Raw genomic sequence first — 27,462 nt, forward strand, 5'->3', positions numbered from 1 at the left:
GGTCGCCTGGCAGGCCAAGGGGAATGCTTGTGCAAGAGGGGTTTTTTTTTTAAATTAAAAAAAAAAAAGCAGAAAGCAAACCCCAGATGTCCTGGAAGAGCCAGAAGCAAAGTGACTCCTGCTCCCTTGGTGAGGCTCATGCTATTTAAAGCCTCTGGAGCAGGGGAGGTTGTACAATGCCTGCTCTGTTGAGGAGGGGGTTGAGGGGGTGCTGGATCCAGCTTTGCTCTCTGGGATAAATCCTGCACAGACCCTTCCTCCCTCGCCTGATGCCAGTGGAGCTGTCGGGGTGAAGCACAGTGCAGGGTCTGTCTTAGAACTTGGAGGCTCAGTGAAGATATTCAGCCTCTGGGAGCGATCTGATGTGTGAGTCTATTTATTTATATTCCAGGAAATACATAACATAAGACTGATTTATTTTGCCCTTCCAGAAATTTCTCTATTTATCCAAATTGCGTGGATGGGTCCCCATTGTACCTGGTAGGATAACACAGATATTGGAAGACTGGATAGTGTGGAGATGGAAATGAGAAAAGCTGTTTTACTCAGAGAGAGGCCTGAATCACATCTGACCATATTTCTGCCCCAGACTCTCCCCAGCCTGGCACCTGCATGACTTTACTGTTGTAGGATATAGTTTTTGCTCTAAGTTCGTTTGAGAGGCATTTTAGTAGGACTGGGACAATCTTTGGGTAACATGGCAACAATTTTGGGACAAAATTCAGGGTTTGCAGAGCCAGCACAGACCTGGTTGGGTAGATATACCCAAGTTCAGGGTGGAGCTGGAAGTGTTCAAGGCCAGTTTGGATAAGGCTTTGAACAACCTGATCCAGTGAAAATTGTCCCTGCCCATGGCAGGGGATGAATCTGAGCGGTCTTTAAGGTCCCTTCCAACCCAAACTATTCTTTGATTCTATATTTAAAGAAGTACTCGACACTAGGAAAGGCAAGACCCCCAGATAGGAATAGAACTAAATGGTGAAGACAGAGTTTCCTCTGTTTCCTCCATGCAGGACCAGGAGCTGGTGTAGGTGATGGAACATGTGGGTGACATTAGATCAGCAGGAACAACATCGCATTTCCCCGTTTCAATGTCATTACCCCGCCATTGTCAGTGATCCAAAATATAATAGGATTTGTACAGCTGATTTATCCTGTAAACAAGCAGTATTAGCCAGGCATGTATTTAGACAAGGAGAGAGAGTGGGAGAGGCAGAGTGAGGGAACGTGCAGCAGGCAATAATAAAAATTCACTCCTCCTAATGAGGGAATGACCCAGCACTCCTGGTTTGGGGCTGTTGGTCGGGATCCCATGCCAGGAAACACAGGGCTGTGATTGTGATGGTGTCCCTGCTCCCAGGGCTGGCTGCAGCCTCCCAGTTGCACAGTCCTGCTTTCAGATTTGGGAGGAGTTGGAGCTTCAGTGAATTTACACTGCCTGCTACAAACACTCTGAATTCCTCAAGCAGTGAGATCTGCACAGATAAGCGGCAGCAAGCGGGAGATTTTCCCTTTCAGGGCTCGAGTGCTTTAGTTTGTTGCTTAAACTGATAACCAGTCTTCTTTAAATTCATCTTCTGTGAGATGATGGGACCAGACACATCTCGATTCTCCCTGATACAGATGCCAGCCCTGGATCTCTACTCCCTGTTATTTGTTGAACAAGCCAAGCTCTCACCATTTCCTGGTGCTGAAGAGCAGCAGCACATACATCTCACTCATTACAGCACTTAAATCACCTTTGCAGCACCGTGGTGAGGCTCAATTAATGCTTTTAAGAGGCTCTGGGCTCTCGGGGTGAAGGTGTTGCCTGCATGCAAAGCAGCTTTGTTGTTTCATTTCTGCAGCGCTGTTGGCACGGGTGGCACTTTGCAGCCCAAATGATGATTTTTCCTGTGGAACAAAATAATAATTATAGCAACTGTGCTGCAGTGAATTGCTGGCGGTGCCATCAGAGGGAGGAAGCCAGACTTTATCTGACCAGGTGCTGGTGTGCACTCAGTAGGAATGAGAAGGCTGATCAGGAAAATGTGACATCCTTTAGGGTAAATGTAGCACCTTCTCTCAAAGGTGTCTTTCTGCTTACACAAAAAACCCTTTTCACCTAAGATTTCCCCTCTCTGGGACTCTTTCTCCCCGTCTCAGCTACAGTAGCACCAGAGAATATCAGTGCTGCTGTGTTTCAGGTGTGCAACAGAGCTTTGCTGCTGGAATAAGTTCTTACAGAAGAGCTCTAGCAGCTTATTTGATCAATACTTCCCTTTTGAAAAATCCCTAAATGCTTATTTACCCAACAATCCATGGCAGTTTCAAAGGCAGAATCTCCACACTGAATAATCTTTTTTTTGGCCTGTGAAAAATTTTAAGTGATGTTTTCAAAGCACTGATCTGAGAGCCACAGAGATGCTATTCCTCTGTTTCTCCTTCAGCGCCTCATCCATATGATCCTCTGAGCCAGCAAGGGGAAGTTTATGGGACCACAGGAATGCTCAGCTTCCTTTTACACCTTTTACAGCCCCACTTGCTGCTCTTCAGGTCACATCCATCCTGGTTTGTTGGGGTGAACCTCAGTGACCACACAGCTTTGGGGCGTGCTTTTCACCCTGCCTGCATGGCTTGGGGTGCTGACGCTGAGATTTGGAATCACGATGCTGGAAGTTTTCTGAAGGGGTGGAAATGCCATATGCAAAAGGGAGATTTGGCTGACACACCCACTGATGGTTGGGATTTGGAATGGGAAGAGCTCCATGAGTGGAATGTTTGTATTCACTCACAGAATCACCAGGTTGGAAGAGACCTCTGAGATCATTGAGTCCAACCCATGCCCTAACATCACCTCAACTAAACCATGGCCCCGAGTGCCACATCCAATCTATTTTTAAACACTTCCAGGGATGGTGATTCCACCACCTCCCCAGGCAGACAATTCCAGTGGTTCACCACTCTTTCCATGTTATTTCAGGCTGCACTGCTGCTGGAGGTACTGTCCCTCTTCCCTGCCTATATCAGGCTCTTGGGGTCTAACCAAGGCACTGGAAATACCACTTAAATCACAATATCACTTTCCTTCGTGAGGACATGACCAATTTCCCTCTGATCACAGCATCATAGAATGGTTTGTTTGGAAAGGACCTTAAAGCTCATCCAGTTCCACCCCTCTGCCATGGACAGGGACACCTCCCACTAGACCAGGTTGCTCAGAGCCCCATGATAGCTCAATTCTGCTTCCAGAGCAGTCCCCCAGCAAAAGTGGGAACCAGAGTTGGAGAACAATAAAAAAAAAATTGAAAAATCTTTGTAATTTCATCACCGTGGCTGTGACAGGGTCAGCAGATGCTGAAAGTTGGGCTCCGCATCTCCAGGGTCTGAAGCAAAAAGTAAGGAAAGCAAACTTAGTGCCAGAATTGCTTAAATTTTGTAATATCAGGGTCTAAAAAATTTGTAGGGGTTCACTGATGGATTTAGCTTGTGCATATCTTTGTGCACTGTAGTCACTCAGGAGCACAGGACTTAGAGGATGCAAAATTTATAGCACGATTCCTTTTATCCCCAATTTCTGATAATCACCCAGCTCTGCTGAGCAAGACCCTGCAGACTGAAGGAACCTGTTGCTCTCTGTAAGAAAGGCAGCCTCCTCTTCAGGAAATTGCAGATTTTACGACGTGGAGGAACCTGGTGCAGACTGTTGGGAAGCCTTACACTCACAGCAGAGCAGGAGCATAAATGCAGGCATAAAAAGTCTGTACTCCATTAAGATTCTCCAGCACTCTTGAAACTTGACACCAGCCCTTGAACTGATGCTTAAACTACAGACCTAAAAACCAAATACCTGTACCAGTTCTAGTCAATTTGAGTAACTTTTCCCTCTTGTTCTTTCATTCCTGAATTGCATCTGAATGAAAACCTCTCAGCATAGTGGGTGCAATTTCCCTGTAATTGGTAAAGTTACTGTAACTGCACTGTCATTTGTATATGGTGACATGTAATTGCACAGTAACCACTGCTGTGGGTGCATGAGCGAAGAGCAGCGTGCAATTATAATGTATTTCCAAATGCTGGCTCTTTATGCAGCTTCTGTTATATCACAGAGCACCCTGGGGAAATGGGACTGGGTATTTTTGGATGTCCTTAGACTGCAGACCGACCGCCAAAGAGGGGGTGGGTTGGTGGTCTGTGCTATCTTTGGTAGCTGCCCATCTCTTTGCCCACAAAATTTGGAACTACAGATGACAAAGATCTACAGCTGGGGAAACCTGCAGCCTTTCCCTGACCCACTCTCAGGAATGCATGGGATGGGGAGGGCAGTGATGGGCATCAAATTCCGGGAATGATGTGGCAGGAGGGGAAAGCCAGAGGGGCCGTGCCATCCTGCCCTGGGATTTCACAGCTCGACACAGCAGCAGGATGAAACGTGATGGTTCTGCTGAAGTTCTGTGGGGAGAAGGGCAGGTGAACCAAAATCTGCTGATTTCACAGGAGGCAGCGTGGCCAGAAGCAGATACTTCAGGAGGTCAGAGGGAGAGTCAACCCAGCTTCAGGAATGCCAAGTACCAATGCCGTGCGCAAAGTAGCATCCAGCCAGGAGCTGACCCTGTGCTGAAACTGTGCTCAAACCACCAAGAGAACATGCACAGGCAAACAGGAGAAGCACAAACCTTGGTACCATCCTGTTGCTGTTGGAATTTAAAGTCCCGTGGTTTGCAGGGAGATGGTTTCCATTATTTGCAGCTCCACTCTGTGGGGATTTATGGTTCACCCCTGCACCAGGCGATTTAGACCCTGAATTTCTTAGCTTGTGTCTCTTCAGACACCGTGAAGTTCCTACTGAGAGGTTTTTCTCTGTCTTCCATCTCTCTAGATTTTTAAACATCCCATTGAGTGGACATGTGCCCACCTTCACCCTCAGTCAGGAAGGAAGGAGATCTTGCAGTCAGGTGATGGAAAAGACCTTGGATATCTCCTTGCAAAGACTCACACGCCTGTAACTGTTGATTTCTTATTGCTGTTGGCTCCCTGGCCCTGCTGGCAGCACAGACATCCATTAGTGTGTGTTCCCTCCATCCTCTGCATCAGCCAAGCCTGAGATAACAGGAGAGAGGAGCCAAGTACCTGCCACCATATGAAGACAGGGCTGTTAGGTATTAGCTGTAAATCAAAGGCAAGGCTTGGCCACTGGGACAGCCTTTATCCCTGGTGAGTCTGTGGAATTGCTCTGGAGCCTGCTGAGATATCTGGGAAAAAAGGCTCCGGTGCTTTGATTGGGGAGGAAGATTCTGCCGGAGTGAAAGCAAGGAGGAATGAGGGGTGGCTAATCCTTTATTGAGGCCTTTCCCCAAATGTGGATTAGACTGTGTTTAATTATCAGGAGTTGTTTCAGAGGCAAATAGTGGAAGCAGATGTTTAAGAGACAATTGGTGTATTATGAGCACTGTTTGCCCATGTCCCCTGATACTTGGTGCTTCTGCCACTCGTGCAATGCCAACGTGCTCCCTCCTGCTGGGGAACGAGATGAGGACAGTGAAGGAGGTGGTGTAATCAAATCTCGAACCCTTCTGCTGAATTTGGGGGTTTTGAGGGCTCAGCGAATCCCTCCGGGACTGAGCCAGCACCAGTCTTGTAAACCCATCCTCTCCAGGAGGGCTTGGATGTGTTAATTATTTATTTGATAGGCTTAATCCTGGAGGAAGCAAACCCCTGCCATTCTTTTGCACATCCTTCCCATTTCACTGGTGACAGTGACACCTGGCCATAGCTGCAGATGAAGCCCTGGCTGGTGACGCAGGGAGAGGTGGCAGGAGCAGAACACAACCAGCTGGTCCCACCTGAACATCAGTCCAAGGTGGAGAGGCAGCTGCTGAGACTGGGGAGGGCATTTATACCCTGGGAGCTGCCACTTAGTCTCAGATGAAGATATTTTGGTTATGCAGAGCACCTTATAAACCTGTGTTTCTCAGTTTCCCTGGGGCAGGGTGGTGGTGAGAAACATTCCCTCGTTTGCAAGTGGGAGTTGGGTGTGAGATGAGGAAGTGATGGATTCCAGTCCAGCATTCCAACTCCAGGCCCCCATTTCCTTCCACGTTACCTGCTGGCTGTGCAGTGGCTTCTTGGGTTGGATTTTAACTGCTTGGGATGTGAGAATTGCTGATATTATTCCCACATCTTTAGACCTTCCCTTTGCCTCTCCCTGCTATCCCAGCTGCTGTGGCAGCAGCGTTAGAAGTGAATTCATGCCCTCACCTCCTCCTTCATTCTGGAAAGTCGTTAACATGAAATTGCCAAGCAGAGAAGCTCCAGAGAGTTTAACGTGGCTACTTTATATTGCTGCTAGGAGTGTCTGGAATTGAAAATAAACCTGTGCTTGCAACTCCTGACCCTTTCATCATAAATCCAAACTTCCTTACGTGTCTCTCTTTGCTGCAGAAGATGACTGTATTTCTGTCTCTACAAAGGCCTGTGTGCAGCTGAGAGCCACAGCTGTGCAGGAGCCGGGTGGTGTTTATTTGTAGGGTTTTTCTTGCTGGCGTTTTTTTGGCAGATGATCCCCAGAGGAAATAACCCAAATATGTTAAATGAAAATAGTTTTTGTGTGGCGTGTGGCTTGCTGGCCTTGCTCCTGCTCCTGGGGGAGGGTTGTCCACATGGCAAACCCGAACTCTGTGATTGCTTCTCTGGCACCCAACCAGCAGCACGTGAGTGGACTCAGAATGCCAGAATAGTTTGGGTTGAAAGTGACCTAAAGACAGTGAAATTCCAACCCCTTACCATGGGCAGGGACATCTTCCACTATCCCAGGTTGCCCTCTCCAGCCTGGCCTTGGACACTTCCAGGGATGGGGCAGCCAGAGCTTCTCTGGGCACCCTGTGCCAGGGCCTCTCCACCCTCATTATAAACAATTTCTTCACTAAATCTAGTGTGACTCTAGCTTCTTTGAAAAAAATTGACCCCATATTTCTGTGTAAATCCTTCTTACAGGGACGTGTCCCTCTGGAAATAATGTCAGGAGTAAAATAAAGATGAAATAAATAGTTTAGAAATAAAATAAATAAAAATTAAATTTAATGTTGTGTCTGTGTGGGTTTATCAGCCCCATTAAGGATAGGTCTGAGTTCAGCTGGAGCCCAATCAGATGGAGGAGGAACTACCTGGTGGCAATTAGATTAATTAAGCCTCCATAGGTTGGAGATGGGCTGCAAATCAGCCACAGGTGTTTGTGCTTAATGCTGTGATTTTTGGGGCTATATCCTCCCAGGCCCCTGCCTAGGATGGGAGGCTCTGGGTCATGCAGGAAGGTTGTTAGCTGAATTCATGGAGCCTTTCTGGGCTCAAGTGCTTCAGCTGGAGTGGTTGGTTTTGGCTGTGCTCCCCCCAAGGAGGATACCTCTAGCTGTGCCAGCTCTGCTGGATTCATCTCATTTCACTGCTTGTCAGACTAATTTCCTCTTGTTTGGGATGAAGCTTTGTACCCTGCACCTCAGGTAAGATGTTTGCTGGCACTATTAAGCTTTTCATCCTCTTGGTGGTGAAGAAAACTCTCTTGTTTTCCTTGAAAACTTCTTTTCCCTTTTTTCTGCTGTTTGGGAGTTTCCTGCTTTCAGCCTGTGGTGATTCTTTGCAGTCAGGCCATTAGTGAGCACTTAGGCAGTTTGATTGCACCCTTGAAACACAAATTGTGCTAATCTGAGATTTTAAGAACTTCTAGTCAAACTGGGCCTGGCTTGAAGACCTGGTTTCTTCTCAAATCCTACATCCATAGGACAAGTCAGGTTGGAAGGACATCAGGGGGCTGTAGAGTTGGGCTGAGGGGATGATCTAGAGTCCTTTTGTGGGTACCTGGCTTTGTTGGAAGGTCCATTTCCAGTTTGTTTGGGTGGCTCCTTCTCTGGCATGCCTCCTTTCCCCTGCTGATTATGGATTTCTGTGTCCTAGAGCTGGGTTGCAGATTTATCTTGGACTTTCTGCTGGTGTTTTGGACTAGCCAGCATCGTGGAGGCTGCTGATCTGCTCCCTAATTGCTCTTTGAGCCGGTGTTTTAGCTCTGCTAAAAAGGGCAGTCCACAAACATTAATGACTCCTGCAGGCCAGAGCTCAGGCTAGCTGATCCCTCCTAATGGCTCTTTGAATTCCTCCTAGGTTTTATGTATTTATAAACACATTTAGGACACATTATTCTTCCATTCAGCAAAACCATCTGTAATTATTGCCTGTAATTGCTGGGTGAGGATAAAATGAATCAACTATCAGGCTTTTACTGCTTGTGAACTCAAGCAGGGAGCACCACTTTTTTTAGCTGTGTTTCCAGGAAGATGCGAGTTCAGACAAAGAAAATCGTCGTGGTCCCTTATTACTGATATATCAGAACTAGGCAACCTTCCTGTACAGTTAATTATTGCTTTTCTAGGCCTTAGTCCAGCAAAGCATGTCAAGTGAATGCTTAACTTGAAATCTCCGAGTGGGGCCCGGAGAAGTTAATAAAGTCTGCTCTGGCAGTTGTGTGCTGGGATATTTGGAGCTTTATTTAACTTATTCTGTGGAGATCTGTGACCTGTGTTGGCTTCACCCACCTTGATGGTATCTGAAGGTAGAAGAGCTGCCTGTGCCATGTTCCTGCTGTGTTTCTGGAAATCCTTAAACCCCAAAGAAACACTCTTAGGGATAACTGGACACTCCATTCATTTGTGTAAAGGGATCCCAGTGGAGCATCTGTCTGGTGAAACTCTTGTTGAGTTTAAATGCAGTGGGTGCTGGAGCTCAGGCAGCAGCATTAATGAATAGGGGTTTTTCTCTGGTTGTTGGGAAGTTCATGGATATCTCCAACAAAAGCTGGAAAGCCCCTTTAGTAGCTGTGGAAGTTTCCCTCCTTTCCAAAGAACTTCGGGGAGTTACAGTATCCCAGTAAAATGGAAAACCCCAGAATGGCTTGGGTTGGAAGGAACCTTAAAGAAAGATGGATGCTAAAGTCCTTACAAGCAACTCGATTGGGGAGGGCTCTTTGGGAGGAATAGGTGTTAATGTCTTTGAGATGGGTCTTAATGTCTCTACCAACTGCAATCCACACAAGTTTTTGTAAGTTTGTTACAAAACCCAGAAAATTTAACTACGGTTTGAACCCCTTGACTTTAGGGTAATGGACAAATGGGTCTGGGCAAAGTCTATGGCAGAGCCCACACAGTCTGAACTTCTGGTGGATCTGCAGAACCCAGACAGCCTGAACTGCTGAGCTTTGGGGGAAAATGGCACGTTCAAGGGGGGATATGTGGTAGGTGGTTTGGGAAGGCTGGGAAGACCTTCCTGATACCTCAGCAATGGGGAAAGGAAGAGGGTGAGTTTAGGATTAAAAGGAGACTGCGTCCTCTGAAACCTTGAGAGAGAAACCCCACAGGGATATGCCCCAGTGGGCTCTCTCTCCCTTTACTCAAATGAAGTTTCAGGACTTCTCTGTCTTCTTTGACTGGCTTTTCAAGATGTGTTTTTTCCTCACATCATCCAGGGCCACCCCCTGCCATGGGCAGGGACACCTTCTACCATCCCAGGTTGCACCAAGCCCCGTCCAATGTGGCCTTGGACACTTTCAGGGATCCAGAGGCAGCCACAGCTTCTCTGGGCCACCTGTGCCAGGGCCTCCCCACCCTCACAGCCAAAAATTTCTCCCCATTTAACCCTACCCTCTGGCAGTTTGAAGGAATTGTCTTGTCCTCCCATCCCTTCTCCCAAGTCCTGCTCCAGCTCTCTTGGAGCCCCCTTAAGGTACTGCAAAGGGCTTTAAGTTTATGGTGTTTAATTCTTACCGCAGTCCCTACTGCAGGTTTGGACTGGGCTGACCATGTCTCTCTCAGACAATGCTTGAACACTCCTTGGAGGATGGTAATTCCCAAGATGCAGCATGAACAGCCCTACTGAGTTCAGAATTAGGGGGAGGAGTGCTTATTTAGGTTTCATATATGTGATCCTTAGTATTGGATCACAGGGTCAGGTTGGGGTCTATTTTATTTGCCAGAGCAGATTTAGCTCCGTGGTTCTTACTCCGGATCTACAGGAATGGTGTGCATTTTTTTTTTTTTTTTTTTTTTTTTTTTTTTTTTTTTTTTTTTTTTTTTTTTTTTTTTTTTTGAGACAGAACTAGGTATGTTTAAGACATTTTCAGCAGATTTTCATTTGATTGGTGAGTCTTGACTGGTAAAACTGACTGGTAAAGCAGTAGGAAAAAGGCTTAATGTAATGTATCCTGCTGGGCTGTCATTCAAGAGAACCAAGTTTCCAGTTCTCCTTCTGGCGGTAACTCATTGTGTAACTTTGGACAACTTTTTTTCCCACCTCTTTCTCCAGTCCTCCCTGATTTTTGTCAGCCTGTGTAAATTACAGGCATGTTATGCAATGGATGGATACTTACCAAATGGCTGAAAAATTGGTGACTTCAGCTGTTTATACCCTTTTTCTTCCTTTCTTTGCAGCTGTTAACAATTGATGACAATTTCTGTGGCCTGGATATGAATGCCCCCTTGGGAGTATCATCCATGGTGCGAGGGCTCCCCATTTTCACTGAGGATGGGGACAGGATGACCTCGGTGATTGCCTACGTCTACAAGAACCACTCCCTGGCTTTTGTGGGCACCAAGAGTGGGAAGCTCAAGAAGGTAAGACCTACTTGGTCCTCTAACTCAGATTTTCATATTTTTATGGAGATTTAAGTGTTGCATTGAGCATGAGTACAGTCCTTGTCCTAAGGTGCTCCTATTTTGAGGATAAAAAATGGTTTGGTTGGCAAAAAACCTGTGTTTTGCCCTCAAGGGATAGAGATGATCTGAGAAAGGATAAAATCCTTCTTTCAAATGGTTATTCATCAGGAAATTAGTGCTTCAGAAGTCAAACCACAGCCCCAGTTGCAGATGGACGTGATGTAATTTGCATCCAACAGAATTTTCTGTGTTCAGACCATCTCTAATTGAGTCGTTGATCACAGGGTCTGTGCATGCTGGAGAAAAACGGAATGGGGCTGAAGTTTAGGAAACAGGATTCATGCTCTGGAGATCTTCAGAGCAGTGTGACTGGGCTGTGATTTCACCACGAGCCCAGCACGGGATTAGCGGCTGTGCCGTTGACGTCAGGCTGGGGGTTTGTGCTGAAGGAAGAGTGTTTGCACCAAAGGAAAGCTGTGTCCGAACCATAATGAGCTTTATGTTTATGGTTGGAGCCGTTCTCACCGGAAATGGGCCCAAGGCTGGTGTTTGCCTTGGGAAGCACTCAGAGAGGCTGGAGGGGTGGAATAATCTCCCTGTGGCTTTCTCAAAGAAAGAAGGGTTATTGGAAGGGAGCTAATGGGCACTGCCTCCATTTCAACCCCTCTGTGCCAGTCTGACAATGTTTGTCTGAATGCTCAGCCCGGGAGTGCTGTAAATTACTGGATGTGCAAGGAGATGGTGGCTTTGCCATGATAATGGAGATGGGGGAGAAGCTGGGAAGGGAGGTTGGGCAGAGCCTTGTGATGTTTTAGGATGGCCTTTCCTCTTTAAATCCCTTTTGCTAGTTAAGACTTCCAAGCTGGGGCAAAGAAAGTGCTGTGAAAACGTGGTCCCCTGTGGCTTGTGGGGAGTGAAGGGAGTTGTTTGTTCACAGATGCTTAAGGAAAGTCTGAAATCTCTGGTTTTGTTCCTCTACCTGTTCCTTCACTTGAAAAGCAAATCTGGGTTGTAAATTCAGATGGCATTTCCTCCATGCTGAGGGAGGGCTGCAAGGGGAATGGGATTCTGCCCGCTAGCAAATGTCTCTGGCTTTGTTCAAAACAGAGGAAAGGTTGTTCGTGCTTTTGAAAAAAAAATATGGCAGGTTTTGTTCTTCTTTTTTTTAATTCAGGCATGTGGAAAAGGAGCCAAATTGTTTTTTAAATGGTCATAATAAAAAGAATCTCCTCCCCTGACTAATTAGGTTTTGCTTCCCTGTCATATGTGATATCATAATAAACTGTTCAGTTCTTCTGTGATATCATAATAAACAGTTCTCTAGCCAGTCTCTTGGAGGGAGCGAAATGGGGTAGCTGAGATCTGAATGGTAAATATCCAAAAGACCTAAACACTTAATGACTGCTCTTCCTGCACTCACAAGCTTTTGGTTGGTGGTTTTGGTTTGTTTTTTTTTTTTTTTTTTTTTTTTTTTTTTTTTTTTTTTTTTTGGGTTCAGGAGAAAACTCAGCCACAGCTCTGTCTTTGCCTTTGCAGGTCGTGTTGCAGAATCCAAGATCTGATTCCTTTTTAATAGGGAAAAATAGGAGAGAAAACTTTGTGCTTTATGGAGTGTGGTAGGGAGCAGGGACAGCCTTATAGGGTAAAGAATGAGGAGAGCTGAAGTGGCTGATGTAATTTGAGAAAGGGAATAAAATGAAGCTTTCTCCTAATGTGCTGAATACTCTGCTTGTGGTAGGTCCCACATTGGGTGAGTTGGAGCAGGGCTGGAGCCTTGGGCTGAGATTGGCTCAGGTGAACAAATTTCCCCCAAAGAGGCAGGACACAAAGTGAAATGGGGCTCCCTTGAACATGTGTGAGTGTTTTGAACCAGTTGATCCGGACTCCTGGAAACCTTTAGGTCCTGTAGGTTCATCCTCATCCTTGCTGTGGCTTCTGCAGTCCCTGACTCTCCTCCACACATTGTCCCCCTCCAATGCTCCTGAGGGTGTCTGACCTTGGGACAGCAACCTGTCACCTCCTTGGGGTGGTTTGACACTCAGGATTTTCCCTTGATGCTCCTTGACCCCTGCCATGGGCCTTCTGATGCTTTGTTTTGCACCTCGGCTCATCAATCAGGTGCTGCTGAAGAGGGATCAAGGAAAAGGCTGTGTTGGGATTGCAGCTCCAGCATAATCCATGGTTTTAGCATGAAGTTTGTTTGCTGTTTAAAAACGGTGGTAAATTGGAATAAGCCTTGTAGGATTAGATGAAACTCCTGAACAAATTCCAGGAACTGGGATTTTTTTTTTTTTTTTTTTTTTGTGCTTTTGGGGTCCTACCAGGCATGTCGCACTCTGCTGCTTCTCCTGGTGCAGTGCAGCTCCTCAGTCAAGCTGCAGTGGAATATTTTGGATGGCATGAAAGAGCAGTTCTGAGATTATCTCCAAGATAGCAGGATTTATTCTGTGCTTGGGAGACTCACTGCAGGTCATTACAAGATGGTTTTGGAGAAACTTTGCTTTTTTTTCTGCAGTTTCCGTATTTTCCTCTCTCTGTGGTTTTTCTTTTTATATATGAAAGTGGCAGACTATGTATCAGACTTTGATTTAGGTGATCCATGAATGCTCTGTGAAATACCCACAGTCATAAAGCAATATCTGATAGTTGATATACAAATGTCACATGTGTCAAAGGAATTTATCCAGTGGCACACACAACTGAAGGAAAATATTGTGCTTTACAGGAACATATCATTAAAATGAACACTAGCAGTATATCAGGAATCTGCCCATGTAACCAAGACAACAAAGAGAGAAAGAAAAGGAAAAACCAAGACAGAGATAGGGTAGGGAAAGTGTGAGTGAAACCGAATGACATGGTTGGCCCCAGCTATTTCACTGCCCCAGGCAAAATACATTTTGCAACCCTTGCTCATTCACAAAGCTCCATGTGCAGTCCATCAGGGAGGCATGGAATAAATGTGCTGCAGAAATATTCTCTCCAGTTCTGCTGCCTTGACCAAGGCACAGCCTGGCCCTGCAGAATGAAGAAATAAATAGGATAAAAATGAAGAGCTACAGAAAAGGAAAATTCTCCCTGTCCATATCTAATGCACAAAACCCACTGCCCTTGGATTAAAGGTTTAATGGGGGTTTGTGGCTTCTTGTGGATGGAGCAGGGTGGGCTAGGGAGGAGTAGGTCCAGTCCTTTGTTCTGCCAGGATCTTTTGGTGTGTCTCCATGTTTCATTTTCTGTCCTGCAAAACGTAGGGAATATTTTTCTTGCTCAAAAAATACTGGAGAAAATGAATGCATTAAGTGCTGTGAGGTGTGTGATCACCTCAAACAGCTTAACTCAACAAATCAGGTGTATTGGAAAACCAGCTCCTGACCACTTGTGGCATTGCTTAATGAGAAATATTTAATCTTGCTGTGCTCAGTTAGAAGCCAGTGTCTTGGTTCCCTCCTGTGCTGGCTGTCCTGTGGTGTTCCCTGTATTTGTACCACTTTGGTGAGTGTTCCCACAGCTTTAGTGTAATCCAGGGATCCTGATGGGCTTCTTTGGCAGTGAACTCCTCTGTACCATGGGGAATGCTTCAGGCAAAACCTGTGGCTGAAATTCAGTTGACACCCCTGGGAATTTTTAGTGATTTCTTTCAGGAGATGAAAAAAACCCCTCACTGGAGTTTAACAAACGTCTGTTTTGTCTCCCTGCAAACAACACAGGAGCTATTTGTGGGGATGTTCTCCCTGCAAACCACTTGGCTCTAAAATTCCCTGGCTTTTTATTTTTCCTTTGCTCACTCTCTCATGACACTCTCAGGTCTTTGCTCTGGTCGTAGGAGAAAACCAGGGATGTACCCATGGAGATGCTTTGTGTGCTTGGTTTGGATTTTTTTTTCCTGGTGCTACTAATACCTGGCATCACTAGGGGAACAGAGCAGTAACCCATATTCCTCATATTCCTTCCCCAGGCATTTAATTTATGGGCCACTGCTTTTGTGCAGATCACTTCCAGTCAAAGAAATACAACTCACCTGCAATTATTCTGTGTGTAGGTGCAGGTGTAAAGGGAGAGTTGAGCTTACAAATGTCAGCCTGGCAACAGCCCTAGGAATTGCATTTCTCACAAAACAAAGCTCTGTTCCATTTTGAAATGTTTATTTAAAAATGGAGTAGTAGAAATTTTCATTAATTTAAAACTTCCCTGTAAGAAATTGTTTGGTTTCTTTTTATTCCAGCTAAATATTTCACTCAAAGCCTTTTCTAGGCTGAATTCCTTGCAGAGAGAGAACTTCAGCTTAAAAACCAACACTTTCACTCTGTGGGCTGTATTTCATTTTTCATCAAATCCTATCAGTTTGTGGTCTTTGAAGGGTTTTTATATATGGAATGTCATGTAGGGTGAAGGTTTTCATTCAGATCAGAAAGCTCCGAAATCCAGCCAGCACTTCCCACCAGGTATCAACTCTATTTAGGAGAAAACTCTCAGTATTGACCAGTTCCACGAACAACCCTCTGGATAACCCCAAAGCCTTGAGACCGTGCTTTCTTTGCATCCAGAGGCAAAGCACCACAGGGAGAATTTAAAATGTGAGAGCTGGGATTTGCAGTTCTTGTTTTGGCCCCTCTCACAGTGGTGTTGGGAAAGTGCTAAGTTGTGAATGCCCATCCCTGGAAGTGTGCAAGACCAGGCTGGATGAGGCTTGGAGCAACCTGGTAGAGTGGAAGTTGTCCCTGCCTGTGGAATTGGTGTCTCAGTTCCACCCAGGGGGTTGGAATTTATTTCCCATCCAAGGAACTGGAGCTGATGTGGCAGCTCTGGGATTGCCATGCATGGAACATCAGCCTGGTGGTAACTGCAGGCACAGCCAGAGATCCCCACTGCTTCTCCAGGCCAGGGGGTTTCTGAGTACACACAAAACAAGAAGCCCTGCTCGATTTTGATACTCCCTGGAGGGAATTCTGCAGCTGACAGCCCTGTGTGTGAATGCCAGCAGGGAAACTCAGCTCTCTTCTCCTTCCCTCTGCTGCCTTGAAACACTCGGGGATCTTTTGAATTTTAATTTTTCCCCCCACTGTTTGGGAAGTGGACTTGACTGCTCTGAAAACATGCTGGAGAGGCTCTGGCTCCTGCTGGGAAGATGGCTTCTGCAAGAGGGGCTGGTTCACCCTGGCCTCTCCTCACAGCTTCCTGAGCCAGCAGGAGTCCGGCTGCTTTGCTGACTTGTGATGGAGCGATGCTGGTTCCTGTCAGAATTTGATGTCTGCAGTTGTCTGTGTCCTACCTTGATGCGCAGCCCCTCTTTGAGAGGTTGTTGCCAGCTTGGATGCCTAGAAATCAGTTAATTTTTCTGGCTGAAGCACTCGAAGTTGTGGTTTTGGTAGCTGTGGTGGACTCAGCACTTGGTGCTTGTGGTGGGTGAAAGGGGTGATGGGAATATGTGGACACTGGGCAGTGGCACAATTTTTCCTGGGTCATGTAAAAATTGTTGGCTGGTGATCATGAAGTCCTAAAACGACCTAAAAGTGAATGGATTCTGTTCCTGTGGGTGAAGTCAAAGACGTGGGATATGCAAATAGGGGCACTGCCAGTAGGTGGAGGGAAGGTGATCATCTTGGGCTCAATGGCCAGGCCATATCCAGATACTGCACCCAGTTTTAGGCTACTCAGAGCAAAAAAAATTTGTTGATCAACCAGAACAAGTTCAGGAAAGGGTGAAGAGTTTGGCCAGGAGCTGGAGAACCTGCCCTGAGAGGAGGGGACGAGAGAACTGAGCTTATTCAGGCTGGAGATGAGAAAACGTGGGAGGGACCAGGTAACAGCATTCCCATGCCAACAAGGAGGTTGAGGAGCTGGAGACAGGCTCTTCTTGTTGGTGAGTGAGGAAAGGATGTGGGACAGTGGGCACAAATTGGCATGAGGAAATTCCAACTGGATATAAGGAAAAGCTTTTTGTCCATGAAGACCTTGAAGAAGCAGTTCTTCCCGTTCTTGGAGATTTTCAAGGCCAGAAGGGGCAGAACAACCCAGTCTGATATTGCAGCAGATCCTGCTTTGAACAGAAGGTTTGATTAGAGACCCTGTGAGGTCCCTTCCAGCCTGGGTTACCCTGTAATCCATCCCCTGCCCTAACCCACATCAGAGGGGCTCTGTCCAGGCTCTGCTGCTCAACTGGTGCAGCCAACATTTGTTTGAAACACCCACTAAGGGTTCCATCTCTGCAGGTGGTTGCTTTGCCTCTCACATCCCTCGTTTCCCTCATTTCCATTGCTCTGGGACTTCCAGCTACAGCTTGTCCATGTCTCACACCGCAGCTTGTTGCAGTGTCTAACTGCAGTAGGAAAACTCCTTTTTCTTTTTTTTTTTTTTTTTTTTTTTTTTTTTTTTTCTCCTCCTCCTGACATGAAGGCTGCTCTTCCTGGGAAGAACTGGAGCCTACTTTTTGGCAGTGAGTGATTAATTTCCCATGTCTCTCCTTCAAGTACCCCTCTCTGCTTTCTGACTACTCAGCAATCTCCGTGCTGGTGTGCGGGGTTTGGCTGAGCTGTGTTTTTGCTGGGTGCCTTTCCCACATGTGTCGAGTGCTGCTCTTTTTTTTTTTTTTTGGGGGGGATATTCTGGTTTAGCTGTGACTCAGAGTCTTGTCAGAGATGGAATCTTGTGATCATGCAGTGAGAGTGGCAAATAACTGTCTAATCCCTTTGAATTCTATGCCAGCAGTGCTGCGTGTTTCTACTCCCAGCTCCAGGAGAAAGAGCCAGCTCCAGTGAGCCCACTGCAGCAGGGAAGGCAGCAGGTTGTATCTTCATCTCTTCAAACCCTTTCTTTAAATGCAGCCTGCATTTGACAGCTTTGCAGAGCTGGGTTTCCCCACAGAGGGCTGAGGATGTTCATTGTGCATGGCAGGGGGATGTTAGTGACAAAACCAGACACGAGGAGACAGGTAACAATGTCCTGCTGCCTGTTCCTTGCTGGAATGCACGGGTCCTGCAGCCTCCCAGGGGGACAGCTTGCTGTGCTGCTGGTTGTCACCTGCCCTGTGGTGGTGGCAGGTGATTTTCTGCATGGTGTCAGCAGCTCTGTGGGGTGTTCAGGCTGCAGAGCCTGGCACGGCCGTGCTGCTGATGGAAATCACGCAGGGGTGGGATAAAAGGAAAGGTAAATCTAGTCCCATGTTCCTCTGGTCCATTTGCTCCTTTGTTCTCAGAGAAATGCTGTGGTTGGAACATCAGGTGATCAGCTTTGGTCTTCACCTGCTCCTTTTGCTCTCCGGGGTGACAAAGAGAAGCTGTTTAGCTCCCCATACACTCCATTGAATGCCCGGATGGATGCCCAGCCAAAAAGGCTCTTGTGATGCCTTCCTCCTCTCTATCCCCTTCCTTTTTGACTGGGATAATCACTTTCCAAGGAGGCCTTGAAGTGCCTCTTGCATCTGCCTTTGATTTGAATGCCTCTTGCCTGCTGACCCTTCTTAGGGGAAGCCGGCTTAAGTGTGGTTTTCCTAATTAGTTTTGCTTTAATTTAATCTTTTGAAATAATTTTATCAAAAAGAGAAAACCTTCTCCCCACTCCCTCATGTTATCGGCTTGTTTTCATGCATGGTCTCTGGGTTTATTTCTCCATTTCCCTTGTCTCTACATAGGACATCATTTGCATATTTGATTAAGCTCCATATGTTATCAGGGAGCCAGTTGAAAGAACAGCAAGACCCTGATAAGGCACTGTGCATCCATCTCTTCCTTTCACCATCCTCTACTCTACCCCTTCACCATCCTGCTGGCGTATCTGTGCCCAAAATCACCTCCTCAGTCTCTCACCTCCTCCCTCTCCCTTTGGCCAGATGACTGATCTCTGCCTCTGCTGCTGATGGGGGGAATGGAGATATCTCAATTTGACAGCTCTTGCCCTTAGGAAGGGATGGGCAGAGGAATGGAACTGGGCACTGTTGGGGATGTGAACCGTGGCAGTGAGATCCAGGTTCAGTTTCCTGCTCTTCCTGGTCAATGGCAAGTGGAATATGGGCAAACCATGTCCTGGAGGGCATCAGGCACAGCTTTGCTGGGTGGTTGAGAGAGGGGATTGTCCTGCTCTGCTCTCACCCTGAGTCCTGTGTGCAATTTTGGGCATCACAGTAGAAGAAAGATAACTATAAAGCCACCAGAGTGTCTGAAGGAGGGCAATGAAGATGGGGAAAAGCCATTTGAGGAACAGCTGAGGTAATTTGGTTTGTTCAGCCTGGAGGAGAGGAGCCTGAGGGAGACCTCATCACAGTCTGCAGCTTCCTCCTGAGGGGCAGACTGATCTCCTCTCTCTGTGACCAGGGACAGGAGCCAAAGGAACATCTGGAGCTGTGTCAGGGGAGATTTAGGTTGGAGATTAGGCAAAGGTTCTTGCCCCAAGAGGGTGGTGGGGCACTGACCAGGCTCTCCAGGGAATGGTCGCATTCTCAAGGCTGCCAGAGCTCCAGGAGCATTTGGACAATGCTCTCAGGGATGCACAAGGTGGGATTTTAGGATGTCCTGATCAGGGCCAGGAGTTGGACTGGATGATCCTTGTGGAGTCCTTCCAGCTCAGGATATTCTGTGATTCTCTGAAGCTCTTTTGCAGGATCCCATTGTGCCCATGGGGAATGTTTTGCACAGAAGTTTCTTGTCCCCACTGTTCACTCCTTAAGTTGACACTGGCTTTGTTGAGTCTCAGCTGGGCTGTTTCTGCAGGTATTTGCTGTAGTCTGGAGTGACAGCTTTAGCTCGTTTCCCAGGTGCTGGAAATCACCGCTGTGCAGAGACAGCAGAGTAGGGTTGGAGGGGATGAAAACAGAACAGCCACAGATACATAGTTTTGAAATGAACTTTGTGCAAATACATGTATGAGTGCAAAATATTGCTTAAATAAACATGTGTCTTGCAGGTTTTGTTCTCTATTGCACTGAGACAACAATTTGACTTAAGCAGCTCCCCCAGCCCACCTCTAGGAACCCTCTAATTTGAAACCAGCTGTGGGATACCCCTGAGGAAATAGAGGGGAATGCTTATTTTACAGTAATTTTCTCCTCCCCACAGCTGATGTTTAAGCTGGGGGAGGATTTGTTTGGTTTGTGACCCATAATTAGGCATTTGTGGAGGCAATCAGAGTCCAACGCCTGGCCTGGCAAAGGCAGGGCGAGTTCATAGCAAACAAAAGTGGTGTAATTAGTTGTGTTGCTGGAGCTGGAGAAGGGACCGCAGCTTGCAGGAGGAATCCTTGGAAAAAGAGCCTTTCCCTCAAATGACAAAGAAGTGTAGGAACCAGAGGTTTGATTTACGAGCCAGCTTATAATTGAAAGGCAAAAAGGAATGTGTCTCCCTTTGTTGGGATAAGCAGCTTTGGGCTGGGGATGGTTGGAAGGTCTCTTTCCATGTCTCTCCTGAACACACCCAACATCCTGGTGTGTGGCAGAGCCTCTGCTCAGTGCAGGGGTTGTGAACCCCTGTGAGGGAACTCCAATGCCACCAGCACCTCCAGAAGTTGTGAATGCTGCTGGTGGGGCTTGAGAAATAAAGGCAGAAATAAAATCCCCCTTGCTCCTTTCCAACTTGAGCCCTTCCCCCCTTGTGCTTCTTTCATTTTGGTTTAATGACTCTTTGGCTTCGTTGTGTCCCATTCTGTGGAGGCAGCCTGGCTGGAGAGCTCTCAAGCTTTGATGGATTGCTGGTTGTTGGACTTGTGTGTGAGGAGTTGTGCTGGTTTCTGTAGGCCCCAGCCCATCCGGTGTCTGCGGGAGTGAAGACGTGTGGTGCCGTGTGGGATTCGGGGATCTGTTCCTGCTTGTTCTGACACTTGTCTTTTTGTTTTGCTTTGGGTTTTTTTTTCTTTAACCTCCAAAACCCTGTCAGTGGCCTCTCACCTCCCCTAAATGAAACCATATGGAAGAGCTGCAGGCTCCTGGCCCCTTCTGGAATTAGAAAAGCTTTGATTGCTGGGTCAGGGGTGCAGAAATATGAACTGAAGACTAGACCAGGGCAGTTAATCAAAGATGAGATTTGCTGTGTGCAGGGTGACCAAAAAGCATCTTCCTGGCTGTGATAGCAGCAGCTAAACCTACAGACTTGACTGTAACTGGTGGTGTCAAATCTAGGTTGATGTTGATGTTTTTGTCATTATTTCACTCTCATTGCTTGGATTTCTTCATCCTGGCCAATGTCACTATGACACCAAGGATGGTCTTTCATTCTCCAAACTAAAAGAGCATTGAATTATAAAGTTGGAGTGATATTTCAGTGCAGGACCCAGAAAAACTAGGTTTGCCGGCTGGGTTGGCGTCCATACTTGACTAGAGATGGCAGGACTGTGTTTATGGAGATATCCCTTAATCCCATGGAACATCACCCCTAAGAGCTGTTCTTGTGCATCCCATCGACACCAAGCTGGGATCCCCCTTGGAGCAGTGAGCCTGGAAGTGTGTGTTAGAATCCAGTGAAACACTCCAAGGCTGTAAAGAGAGATGGTTTGGGACCCCAGGGGGTGCCCAGAGCAGCAAAATCTGTAGAGGAAAGTTGGGAGCAAGTCCTCTGTGGGTTTCAGCTCTGGCTGCACTCTGTCGTGCTGAACATGTTCTGCTGCTGATTCACAGGGTTGGGTCACTTTGGATAAAAAACAGCAACTCCTGGGGGATTTTGGTGGGTTTGGGAAGCTCTGCTGAGGGTTGTTTTTCCAGCTGGTGTGGTGTGTTGGGCAAGGACCCTGGAGCACTGGGTCTGTGGCATCCTGGCAGCGCGAACCACTGCTTCTCCTGCCAGCTGTGCTGGCATCCCACCCTGCTGAGGTCCTCATGGCTGAGCTCTGGAGTCATCCTTTTGACTTCTTGTAAGTTTTTTTTTTTTAATTTAACGGAAGCTGGCAATAAATTCCAGTGATGTCAGGGAAAAAGGTTATTGCTGAGACTGGCAGAGACCTCATCATATGAATTTTTCAGGATCCCTCCTGATGAAATCTAATTAAACACCATGACTGGCACTGTGCATATCTTCCTGTATTTGTCATGTGGTTGATCAGGGCTGGGTAATCAGGGGAGTTTATGGCTTGTGATATCTGATGGGGTGGATGTGGTTTCACACACCACAGGCACTTCGATCTTTTCCCCCACTGCTTATGAGTTTCTGTGGGCTTCTCTTGGGTTTCGTGCACTGTCGATTGATCTCCTTGGGGTCCAAGGGAAGATGTTGAGGATAGAGAGAACCTGAGCGATAAGGACAGTTCTCCTGCCCTTCAGACAACACCTGCGTGCTGGTGAGTGATGGGACCCTGGCATCCTGTTAGGCTGGAGTGTCTCTTAAAATGAGAATAACTAATTTTATTGTTGTCTTACAGAATGGAGGAAAATTTTACAAGAAATAAATAAACCCAACCCAGCTCTGTGCCAAATCAAAACTGATTGCTTCTTCTTCCTCTCTTTTTCAATACAGCAAACAAGCTGTGAAAGTTGTATGGTCTATGAAACAACCACTTATGGTTACTTGACTTCCTCCCCTCCCTTTCCCTCCTTTCTTTTTTAGTTTTTTGTGTTTAATTAGTTCTCTTCTTACAGATATTTCTACCATGATATGGAAAAGTCAAAATCTTTTGATGCTTTCAAGCCCCTTCTCCCCCTGTGATGTAAATTAATTCCCCAAATCCTACCTAAATTCTGAATTTTTAACTAATTTTTCTATTCATGGAGAGAGAACAAAAAAGGTTTCTAAATTTGTATGTCTGTTTTCCTTGCATGTCTGTCCTCTAGCCTGCAATATGTGGAGAGGTGGGAGATCTTGTGAGACTGCTGCCTTTAGTCTTTGTTAAACTTCTTCTGCCAGGTTAGCATTTTTGTCTGCTTGGAAGCTGGAGAATTGAACTCACCTGGGAGCCCCAGTAGTGAAATAAATTTTCATAATATAGCAGGAAAAAGAATATATTTTAAGGTGGTGAGCAGTGCAGGACTGCCCTGGTGTATTACATCTGTTCATTTAGAGATGTAAAATGTGGCTTTGGCTTTGGGGCACATGACAGGGATATTCTTACTTTGAGGGGAGGGGGCTGCTTGGGCTGAGGTGGTGCAGGTAAATATAAATATAGTCCCAAATGCATCCTGGCACTGATAGTAACTGTAATAGTAAGCTAAAACTGAGCATTGATTGTTAATTCATGATTTTTAAGCCAACCTCTCAGTTTTTAGAGGAATCTGGTTCTTCTTAGGGGACTGGCAGTGCTGTGAAGCAGAGATGGAGGGCAGGCAATTGAAAGATCTGCTGTAATTAATATTCCAACGTTCTGCATTAACAAATTGTCAGCACAATGGGTGGAAGTGCAGCTGCAGGGCTGTTCACCAAGGGGTTTTATGCCCTTCTGTTGAAAAAAGATTAATCTTTAGCTTGAACCTGGCAAGGGGAATCTGAGCTCTACCCCTCCTCAAAAGCTCCGAGTAGTCCCAGGCTGGGATGTGGCAATAGGAGCTGAAGAACCCCAAACACATTACACTGATTCTGACATTGTTTAATACACCAATATTGATATTCTGTGGGGTTTTTTTCCTCCTGGGGTTTTTGCCTTGCTCATTTTGCAGCCCCTGACTGCTGCCTGCTCTGCAGTGTAGCCTCTGTGCCGCTTCCTTCCCTGTTAAGGAAATCTCGAGCTCTTCCCTCTCCAAGCTCTCCCTGATATTGCCATGGAAGTGCTGTCCTTCTCCTCGCTGCTGGGAAAGATGATATCACTGGCACTAAATATACCCCAGCCAGCAGGCCCCTTGGCCGTGCCAGGGCTGCCCTGGCAGGCTCTGAAGTGACTTCTTTTCTATGTTTTGTCAATTCTCTGTGGCAGGTGATTTCATTAACAGCTCTTTAATTGCTTGCAGAGACTGAGCTCTTGCTTTTTTTGCTTTCACTCTCCTCATGGAAAGGTGCTGGTGGCCACCTTGCAGTTTCTCCCTCCAAGATGCACAGGTCAGCCTTGTCACCTGGTTCCCACATCTGCTTCTGTATTTTTATTTTTTAAATAAAAAATAAGCTGCAAAATTTGGAATTGGAGTCAGACTCCCAGAAAGTTCACTCTCAGGGTTTCAGGCTGTGGTGGGATCTGCTCCCAGTTACATTCCCTGTGTGATCTCTGGATGATCTCAGACTTGACTGTCTGCTTTCCCTATTTATCCTGCAGTTATTAAAATGAAGAGAGGGGTGGGAAGATGATATTTGGGAAAGGACTGAGTTCCTCCTTTACAATATCTGGACTGGGGATGGTGTCTTAGCAAGGTTTTTTCCCATATATATTCCCAGGGACAGTCAGTGTGGGTTCCTTCTGGATTGTCCTCACACCTGCAGCATTTTCTGAGCAGTGTGACCCCCATCTCTGCTGTTCTGTCTCCTTTCTTCCCTTAATCACCTTGTCTGAATGAACTTTAAACTTAATTTTTAGGATATTCCAGTTTTCCCTCCTCTACCCTCTGTGTTCCTTACCCATAAGGAGCTTCCTTCGAGCCCCCACAGTTTTGTTACTCCTGGTGTGACCCTTTGGCTTTGTTCACCTTTGATGTCCATTTACAGTTTGATCAGACTAAAATATAAGAATCCTGAACTCAGTTCCTGCTTTGCTACTGACTTTTACAGAGCTGACTTTTGGAGAGGAGGGATTAATCTCATTATGTGGGATATTTCCATACCCAGGCAGTTCTGTCAACTTCCTCCCCTATCCAGGGAGAGAAATCAGACCTTTCAGGACACACATCATCTCTTTCTGCAAGAGAATAAAACTGCCCTAAACCAGGGCAGGTGAGTTCTGTCCAAAAATGTTCTTTTCTCTCCATTAGAGCTAAGGGGGAGCTGAGGGCAACTTGTTCAGATGTGAACATCCCTTATTTCTCTGTTCCCTGCCTGTGACAGTAATGGTGTTTCTCTGCTTTCATAAGGGTCTCATCAACAGCTTATGGTTGTGAGGTGCTCCAACATTAGGATAACAGAAAAGCTCAGTGCAGGGTTATTTTATGCAGGATTTTCCTGCTGGAAATTTGATTAACCTGCTCAGGTGGGGCCATTTCTTTTGGTCTTGGTATTTTCTTTGTTCTACTGCAGGTGAATTGTCTGAACTCTTCTGTGAATGCCAGGGCCAGGCACCTAGAGCTGGCAAAGAATATAGAGGAGGTGGCTTAAAAGTGGGGACAGTGGGCTGAAACTCAGGTGGTTTAGGGGGAAAAAGGGGCTGGAGCAGCCCTGGCACAGCAGCACACGCAGGGATTCTTTTTGATGGCGTTACAAACTCTTCCCTAAACTGCTAAAAGCTGAGGGAAAAACCTTTAGTCTCGCTTAAAAGGGAAAGAAAGCCTGGAGAATTTATGGCATCTGCAGTGACCAGGGGCACTGCCAGAAAATTCAGGGACTTAGGAGTGGCTGAGGAGGCTGGGATCTCCTTGGGATCACACATCTGACAGTCACAGTCAGGTGAGCTTTGCTGCACCAGCACCACAGGATGCTTTGGGTGACATGGCACACTTGAGGATATTTTGGAATGCCCAATGTACCTCCATGTGATTTGGAGACTCAAGTTGGCAGGTTGAGGTGGATTAAAGAAGCGAGGAAGTATTTAGGCATGCAAAGATGACATCAAGATGCTTTCAGAAGTACTCAGGTGCACGGTTCCAGTAGCAGGAGGCCCTGACACCCAGGAACTTGCACTCAAAAGGGCACAAGTAACTGGAGCAGGCAGACCCTGAAAGCAGAAAGTGTGGAGAGGAGCAAGTTCTGTGGAAGGAGCCGAATGGAGCAGAGCAGGTGTGGGTGGGAAAGGCCAGCTTGGGCTGGGGGTGATGTGGAGAGCACGAGGGGTGGTCAGAAAAAAACTCGGTGTGACATCATGGCAGAGCAGGAACCCTTGATCTGTTCCTGGCTCTGTTGCTGATTGCAGCACGACCTCAGGCAAATCACTCCCCTCTTGCCATCCCTGCCCTGCTCTTCCCTGAGTTCTTCAGGGAATGGGCTGTCACTTGCCCTCAGCGCAGCAACCCTTTGATTTCATCTTGGTGCTTCCCAGGCAGCTGAACCCGGAGGTCAAAGCTGGAGGGTGTTGGGGTTCAGCTGCTTTCAGACACAAGAATTTCCACGTGCAAAAATTCCCTGATGGGAGTGGGGGCTTCTCCCACGTGTGTTTGTGCAAGGGCTTGGGCTGAGCTCTGTCAACACACGGCTTTCCCCAGCCCCCTGTGTGTCCCTGATTTCCCTGCCCCCTCCCAACAACAGGTTGGTCATAAATTAGGTTCTGATGTGGGGATTGAATTTCATTCCAGCTGCCAGAGCTGTGGCACATCTGGGGTCCTCCTGTGGTTAATGGCTTCACAAAAATGAAGCAATAAAGGTTATGATGGCTGTGTTTTAACCCCGTGGCCCTCGTTCTGCTCAACAGGAGGGTTTCCCTGGAACAGTTAAAAACCTGCTGTCTGCATTTAAGTATCTCCCAGTGATGTGCCATCTTTGAGCAGCTTTTCACAAAGGGATTTTAGTTTTGGAACTTAACGAAGCTGAAGCATCTTTTCTTTCAGGTTTTCCTTCACAAAAAGAGGAACTGCCGCTTTTTAAAATGAAAAAAACCCTGTCTCTAAATTATGATTTAACATTTACATGTAACAGAGAAGTTGGCATAAAAAGGAAAGGGGAAAAACCCACCTCACTTGGAGTTTTTCAGTGTAAGTCAGTAATGCTCTCTTAAGGGATGGTTTGTCTGTGAAGAGCAGTTCCCAGCTCTGGCCACCAATGAGCCCTTCAAGGGATGGTGCTTCCACTCTCTCACAAACTCAAAGCCATGGTCAGGAAAATTGGGATTTGACTTTGGGCACTGAGCTCTTGCTGCATCACAAATGCTGATATTTTAGGAGGTGTCAATCCTTAGAAATCAAGGCGTGTCTTCTCCCAGGCCTCCTCTCCTGATTGATACCAGTTCCCTAAAAAAACCCAACCTCTGCAATTTTTTTGAAGGAAGGTGAAGTTTTGGGGCTCCAACCAAACCATGGTTGTCTCTGCTGGGTGTTGGGGATGCTGCTAAAGGTGCCACTTGGATTCCCAAGCTGTAGGATTTGGCTGCAGCAAATCAAATCAATAAATGTATTTATCGTCCCAGCTCTGCTGACAGGTGTGGAAGTAGGACTGTCTCAGAGTTGCAGAGAGAGCAAAACCATTCAGGCCCTGAGCTAAAGTGGATTTACCTGGGAAAGAGGCAGATATTTAATTTTGAGAGTGGTTCACATCACCTCCTAGCCAGGATGTCCTCGTGTCAGTCAGTGGAGCTCAAAGCATCATTTATGCCACCCTTGGAGGCATCTACCTATTTTCTATACAAAGAACTCAAATCCTTAAGGGGAGAGTCACGAAATTCTCTTCTTGATATGCTGGAGGGGGTGACTCCATCACAGCAGAAAGTCTGGACTTGCACAAGTTACACAACAGGAATAAACCTCAGGGTCCCTGGGCTGACAGCAAAATTATTCCCTTAATCACAGAAGTTGTCCTTAACGAGTTATTCTGCTGCACTTGGGAAAGAGGGGATCTTCCCTGACCCTGTTTCCACCCTGAATTTTGTTTCACCCTTGGTCCCAAGATTTTCAGAATGTGCTGGTGGTGCTTGATGTGCCAAATTCTTGTAAAAAGGCAAGTAAGGCATGGCAGCCACGCACTCAGAGGAGATAAACAATCTCTCATCTATTCATTTAGCTCACTATTAATTGCAAAGGACGGCCCTTCACTCATCTGTTTTGAAGTGTATTGACTTCCCCTCCACAGGTTTCTAAGAGATTTGCTGCTCCAGCACAAATCCT

At 46.6% G+C, this 27,462-nt stretch overlaps 1 protein-coding gene across 4 annotated transcripts in view; it reads left to right on the forward strand.

Moving 5' to 3' along the window:
• Positions 1 to 27,462, forward strand: part of PLXNA4 (plexin A4) — a 421,812-nt gene that overhangs the window by 36,027 nt on the left and 358,323 nt on the right. For all 4 annotated transcript variants that reach the window (XM_010410007.4, XM_039570440.1, XM_039570441.1 and 1 more), the window contains exon 3: positions 10,449 to 10,631. In XM_010410007.4, coding sequence (XP_010408309.2) covers positions 10,449 to 10,631 — 183 coding nt within the window. The remainder of the gene's footprint in view (positions 1 to 10,448; positions 10,632 to 27,462) is intronic.

This window comes from Corvus cornix, chromosome 1A (genome assembly GCF_000738735.6).
Source record: "Corvus cornix cornix isolate S_Up_H32 chromosome 1A, ASM73873v5, whole genome shotgun sequence".
In the NCBI taxonomy this organism is placed as follows: Eukaryota; Metazoa; Chordata; class Aves; order Passeriformes; family Corvidae; genus Corvus; species Corvus cornix.